Below are 7,346 nucleotides of genomic sequence, written 5' to 3' on the forward strand. Positions count from 1 at the left end.
CTGTTTGAGAAAAAGGTGTATACAAATACTTTCATGTACTTCTAAACTTGAAAATTGTGGACTCAGCAAAGTATTTCTATACATTTCATTCATTTTTCACAACATTCAAGTGAGTTAGAATTAATCATCTCACAATTTCTTCTGAAATAAGCAAAACTGAGGCTAAAAGCAAATTGTATTATTAACATTAAAAATGAATTAAAACATCTTGTGCACTTTCTGAAATCATACACAAATTGAATAGTGTTTTTATTTTTTGAAATCCAGAAAATTGTATATTTTAAACATGTGCAGTTTATTATATGTAATTACACTTTAATGAATTAGTTAAGAATTAAACATTTCGTTGGTACATTGTTTAGCATAGTATATTAAGCACATGTAGTTGAGTCAAACCTAAAACAGGTGAGAGATAGCTCCTCTAAGTGCTCTAGTGGTAGTCAGCTCCATTGGCTCAGCCAGTGAAGAGCGTAGGGGACCTGGGTTTGATCCGTGGGTCAGGAAGACCCCTTGGAGGAGGAAATGACAACTCACTGCAGTATCCTTGCTTGAGAAATCCCAGGGACTGAGGAGCCTGGTGGGCTACAGTCCATGGGGTCACAAAACACAACTTACTGACTAAACTACCACCAGCTCCTCTAAATAGGAAGAAACAAAATATCACTTATGGATATAGTAATGGTGAAATTTAGATAAAACAGTTAACATTTGAGAAACCCATTTTTATCTTGTTAAACTAACCTGTATATATAAAAGGAAGAATTTGACATAAAGTGGTTCAAAATAGAGAAGCATTACAACTGCAAACAACATCATGAATGAGCCTTTATAACACAACATAGAGCCTGACAGCTGACAGTAGACCTATGAGGAGACAAATCAGAACTCAGATAAAATCCCATTATAGAAATCCATTTGATCATAAATCCATTATATTAGACCATTTTCTTTTACTTTTTCTTTATTTTACTTTATTTTACTTAACAATACTGTATTGGTTTTGCCATACATCAACATGAATCTACCACGGGTGTACACGTGTTCCCAGTTCTGAACCCCCCTCCCACCTCCCTCCCCATACCATCTCTCCGGGTCATCCCAGTGCACCAGCCCCAAGCATCCTGTATCCTGCATCGAACCTAGACTGGTGATTTATTTCTTACAGGATATTATACATGTTTCAATGCCATTCTCCCAAATCATCCCACCCTCTCCCTCTCCCACAGAGTCCAAAAAACAAACTAGTATAGCCACTATGGAGAACAGTGTGGAGATTCCTTAAAAAACTAGACCACTTGCTTTTAGGATGATTTTCTATGTAGCAACAGCTAACTAATACAATAAGCAATGTGAAAAAAACTGAGGGAAGTTATCATAACATGCTGCTTTTTTCCTAAGCCACTGTTGTGATCTTTGAATAGCATTCATGATTTCCCTGTTATTCAAGTTTATTTCATACAGTTGTGTTAAAAAGGGATTCCACTGAGATTTCCTGTTAGGTAAGCAAGAAAGTTTAAAAGGATATACCTGTTTGTACAAAACTTGTGACTGAACCACAGGACTGGATAGGAGTTTAAGCTCTGTAGTGAGCCACACTTTGGAGATATATAGATATAGATAGATAGATAGATATAATATTTGTATTATTAGGACTTCCCTGATAGCTAAGTTGGTAAAGAATCCACCTGTAATGCCGGAGATCCTGGTTTGATTCCTGCGTCGGGAAGATCCGCTGGAGAAGGGATAGGCTGCCCACTCTAGTATTCTTGGACTTCCCTTGTGGCTCAGCTGGTGAAGAATCTGCATTGTGCAAGACCTGGGTTCGATTTCTGGGTTGGGAAGATCTCCTGGAGAAAGGAAAGGCTACCCAATCCAGTATTCTGGCCTGGAGAATTCCATGAACTATACAGTCACAAAGAGTTGGACACAACTGAGTGACTTTCACTTTCATATTATTTGTTGACTACTCTTTTTGTGGAAATGACACGACTTGGAATGGGGGAAATACTTCATTTAGAGCAATGGAAGGAATCATATTTGTAAGCAGTAATGGAAAACTTCAAGCTGAAACAGAAAGATATAATTAAACCAAACACTACTTCACCCCAACAATAAACCCCTTCATGAATGAACACCATGAAAAACTATTTGGCATGGTAATAATCTGACATAAAGTTTTGCTACATCATGCTTAGAATCTTCTTTGAATCAAGACCTTATAATGTCAAAGTCTTCATTGAAATTTGCTTCAGATAGACAATTGGAGACATACGTCTGATGCTCCGTTTTGCCAGTATCTCCTGTAGGCAACATGGACACTGAGCTAAATGGAGAACTGTACACTGTGAGGGAGTAAAATCAGATGACCAGTTATGAAACACACTCTCTGCTAATGTCTATGAATACATTTTCAGATAGAGTAATTATTGTAGTGATGTTCCAAGTTATACTGAACTAAAAATGATAAACTGGCTTCATATTTGTCTCTTCTATGGAATTATGTAATTGTTTTTGTTGTCAAGATTTTTTTTTCTTTTTTCCATATAAGTAGCACAACTCATGATTATACTTTTAGTAAAGTGGGAAAAAAATGACTCAGTGTAAAGTATTTTATCTCAGAAGAATTTATTGTTAAGAAATTGGCAATTTACATATATTTCACATTTTCAAGTCAATTTTGGAGAGTCAAAAAATGACCAAATAAATGGAACCCTCCTACACTGTTGGTGGGAATGCAAACTAGTACAGCCACTATGGAGAACAGTGTGGAGATTCCTTAAGAAACTGGAAATAGAACTGCCTTATGACCCAGCAATCCCACTGCTGGGCATACACACTGAAGAAACCTGAATTGAAAGAGACACATGTACCCCAATATTCATCGCATCACTGTTTATAATAGCCAGGACATGGAAACAGCCTAGATGTCCATCAGCAGATGAATGGATAAGAAAGCTGTGGTACATATACACAATGGAGTATTACTCAGTCATTAAAAAGAATACATTTGAATCAGTTCTAATGAGATGGATGAAACTGGAGCCGATGATACAGAGTGAAGTAAGCCAGAAAGAAAAACACCAATAGAGTATACTAACACATATATATGGAATTTAGAAAGATGGCAATGATGACCCTGTATGCGAGACAGAAAAAGAGACACAGATGTGTAGAGCAGACTTTTGGACTCTGAGGGAGAGGGAGAGGGAGAGGGTGGGATGCTTTGGGAGAATGGCATTGAAACATGTATACTATCATGTAAGAAATGAATCACTAGTCTATGTCCGATGCAGGTTACGGGATGCTTGGGGCTGGTGCACGGGGATGACCCAGAGAGATGTTATGGGGAGGGAGGTGGGAGGGGGAGGTTCATGTTTGGGATCGCATGTACACCCGTGGTGGATTCATGTCAATGTATGGCAAAACCAATACAGTATTGTAAAGTAAAATAAAGTAAAAATAAAAATTAAAAAATAAAATAAACAAATCAATTAATTAAAAAAAACTATACATGACAGAGAACAGAAAAGTTAATAAAGAGGTTTTTTTTATTGTATAGAAGAGTTGAAATAAAAGGAAAGTAAATACCAAGCAGTCAATTGAAGAAACTATTGCTATAATCACAAAACAATCAAAGAGTCAAAGTACCTGGCTCTGGGGCTTTCAGCCCGGGTATCGTGGATATTTCTTCAGCCCAAGAGAAAATGGCCCTTTTTTAAAAGTTTCCATCCCAAAGAATCTTTTCAGAGCCCTCTTTATGTCTTTATTTCTCAAACTGTAAATAAATGGGTTCAGCATGGGTGTGACCACAGTGTACATCACCGAACCTGTTGCACTTGAGTGGGAACTGTGGGTAGCAGCAGAGCTAAGGTACACCCCTAAGCCAGAAAAATAAAATAAGGAGACAATGGAGAGATGAGACATACAGGTTGAAAATGCTCTATACTTTCCATGGGCTGATGAAATTCCACAGATAGAGGACACTATCTTCGAGTAAGAGTAAATAATACCAGTCAGGGGACCACCACCCATAATCACAGCTCCAAAACACAGCACTGGGTTATTGAGGAAAGTGTCATAACAGGCAAGTTGGACAAGCTGTTTGGTTTCACAGAAAAAGTGGTGTATTTCCAAGTCTGAGCAGAAGGACAAATGCAACACCATTAAGCTGTGTAACAATGAGTACATTGCACTTATTACCCAGGACACCAGAACCAGACATCCACAGACCCAGATGTTCATGACGACTGTGTAGTGCAAAGGGTGGCAGATGGCCACATACCGATCATAGGCCATCACAGCCAGGAGAAAGTCATCTAATCCTGCAAAGAGAATGTAAAAATACATCTGGGTGATGCAGCCTTCATAGGTTATGACTTGGCTCTGCATCTGGGTGTTCCACAGCATCTTTGGGATGGTGGTAGAAGTGAAGCAGATGTCTACAAAGGACAGGTTGGAGAGGAAGAAGTACATGGGGGTGTGGAGGTGGGAGTCTGAGCTGACAGCCAGGATGATGAGCAGGTTTCCAAACACAGTGATCAGGTACATGGAGAGGAAAAGTCCAAATATGAGGGGTTGCAGTTCTAGTTCCTCTGAAAGTCCCAGAAGAAGAAATTTTGAAATTTTTGTATTGTTCTGTGGTTCCATGTGGTGGAAGTGACTATTGGGAAAAAGAAAATACCAGAAATAATTTTCACCTGAATAAGCATAATTTACATAACTGAACTACTATAATTTCTATTTTACTAGCAAGAAATTGCTGTAAGATGTTATACATAGATAAATTCTCCTTGAGGGTATACCCCATTGCACCTGTTATTAAAATTTTTTGTCCCATTCACAGTATATTTTTATTTTTTTATTTTTTTTTTAGTTTTTATTTTATTTTATTTTATTTTATTTTTTTTTTAATTATTTTTTTATTAAATTTTAAAATCTTTAATTCTTACATGTGTTCCCAAACATGAACCCCCCTCCCACCTCCCTCCCCATAACATCTCTGTGGGTGATCCCCATGCACCAGCCCCAAGCATGCTGTATCCTGCGTCAGACATAGACTGGCGATTCAATTCTTACATGATAGTATACATGATAGAATGCCATTCTCCCAAATCATCCCACCCTCTCCCTCTCTCTCTGAGTCCAAAAGTCCGTTATACACAGCTGTGTCTTTTTTCCTGTCTTGCACAGTATATTTTTAAAGAGTTCATGTATTGGGTGGGCCAAAAGATTTGCTCATTGTTTTTTTTTTTTTCCCATAAGATGGATCTAGTAGCATTCACTTGTCTTTAACGTCATTTGAAACAATCGTGTTCGATTATATTGTGACAGATATCATATCGGCATGCATTAAAAAAAATCAAAATTGGTGAATATTTGTGTAGCTATTTTAATATTGAAGATGGAAGAGAAAAGCAACATTCTCAGAATTCTATTATTATTTCAAAAACAGTAAAAACTTAAGGACAAATGATTTAAAAAAATGACAAAAAAGATTTGTGAAATGTATGGAAAAGATGATGTGACTGATCAAGCATGTCAAAAGAGGTTTACAAAGTTTCATGCTGGAGATTTCTCGGTGTACAATGCACCTTGGACAAGAATACCAGTTGAACTTGATAACAATAAAATCAAGATGTTCACTGAGAACAGCCAACATTATTACACCAAGAAGGAGAGAGTTAACAAACTAAAAATATCCAAATCAAGTGTTGACAATCATTAGCTTGGTTTTGTTAATCACTTTGATGTTTGTTAATCACTTAAGTGAAAGTTGTTCAGTAGTGTCCAACTCTTTGCGAGCCCGTGGGCTATACAGTCCATGGAATTCTCCAGGCCAGAATACTAGAGTGGGTAGCCTTTCCCCACTCCAGTGAGTGCTCTCAACCCAGGGATCAAACCCAAGTCTCCCACATAGCAGGCAGATTCTTTACCAGCTGTGCAACAAGGAAAGCCCTTATCACATAAGTTAAACAAAAAAAGGAAAATCCTTTTTGACCACATTTCCACATGTGACTCTACTTAAATGTAATGAAAACAATCTACTTTTGAAACAAAATGTGATGGGCAATTGAAAGAGTACTGCACAATAATGTGGAATGGAAGAGCTCATGGACCAAGCAAAATTAACACACCACCAACCATCAAAGAAGGTGATGCTGTGTATATTGTGGGATTGGAAGGGAGTCCTCTATTGTGAGGTCCTTCTCAAAAATCAAAAGATTAATTCCAGCAAGTACTGCTCCCAATTAGACCAGCTGAAGGCAGCACTTGATTAATAACATCCAGACTTAGTGAACAGAAAATGCATAATCTTCCATCAGGAAAACACAAGACTGCTATTTCTTTGATGACCAGGAAAAAATTGTTACTGCTTGGCTAGGAAGTTCTGAGTCATCTGGCGTATTCACCATCATTCTACCTTCAAATTTCCATTTATTTCAGTCTTTACAAAATTCTCTTGATGGAGAAAAAAAAAATTCACTTCCCAAGAAGACTGCAAAAAGCACCTGGAACAATTATCTGTTCAAAAAGATTTAATGTTTTGGGAAGATGGAATTGTGAAGTTGCCTGAAAAATGGCAGAGAGCAGTGGAACAAAACAATGAATATGTTGTCCAATAAAGTTCTTGGTGAAAATGAAAAACATGTCTTTTATTTTACTTGAAAAAATGAAGGAACTTTTTTTTTGTCAGCACAATATGTACAGTTTTAATGAGAAACTCTTTCATGACTTTGAGGAGTATATATTGAGAGTCAACATATTTCAAACACATACTGGGAATAAACAGAGATACAGAAAAACAAACCCCCCACATTCCAAGAAAGATGAAAGATGATATTCAAGTAAATATATTATAGACTATATCTGGTGATGGCAGATTCTATGAAGAAAATAAAACTACGTATAAAATAAGGAGAGGCAAGAGGTGCTATTCTGTACTGAGTGTTCAGGCAAGGCCAGCAAACAAGATGACAATTGAACAGATAGCTCAAGAAAGGAGCTTCCCTGGTGGCTCAAACGGTAAAGCATCTCTCTACAATGCAGGAGACCAGGGTTTGATCCCTGGGTGGGGAAGATCCCCTGGAGAAGGAAATGGCAACCCACTCCAGTACCCTTGCCTGGAAAATCCCATGGACTGAGGAGCCTGGTAGGCTACAGTCCATGGGGTCACAAAGAGTCAGACATTACTGAGCAACTTCACTTTCACTTTCAGCTCAAGAAAGAGAGAGAAGGATCTAGATGGATCAGAAAAAGTGTGCCTGGCAGAGGGAATGGGCTTTCCTGGTGTCTCAAATGGTAAAGAATCTGCCTGCTGATGTAGGAGACACTGGCTCAATCTCTGG

The 7,346-nt window shown here is 37.9% G+C and overlaps 1 protein-coding gene across 1 annotated transcript; it reads right to left on the reverse strand.

Moving 5' to 3' along the window:
- Positions 1-3,663: 3,663 nt before the first annotated feature.
- Positions 3,664-4,710, reverse strand: LOC138085634 (olfactory receptor 7A17-like). Its single transcript, XM_068980096.1, has one exon. The coding sequence runs from the start codon at positions 4,645-4,647 to the stop codon at positions 3,664-3,666; it is 984 nt and encodes a 327-aa protein (XP_068836197.1). The 5' UTR covers positions 4,648-4,710.
- Between the last annotated feature and the right edge of the window lie 2,636 nt (positions 4,711-7,346).

The sequence above is a fragment of the Capricornis sumatraensis genome, chromosome 9 (genome assembly GCF_032405125.1).
Source record: "Capricornis sumatraensis isolate serow.1 chromosome 9, serow.2, whole genome shotgun sequence".
Classification (NCBI taxonomy): domain Eukaryota; kingdom Metazoa; phylum Chordata; class Mammalia; order Artiodactyla; family Bovidae; genus Capricornis; species Capricornis sumatraensis.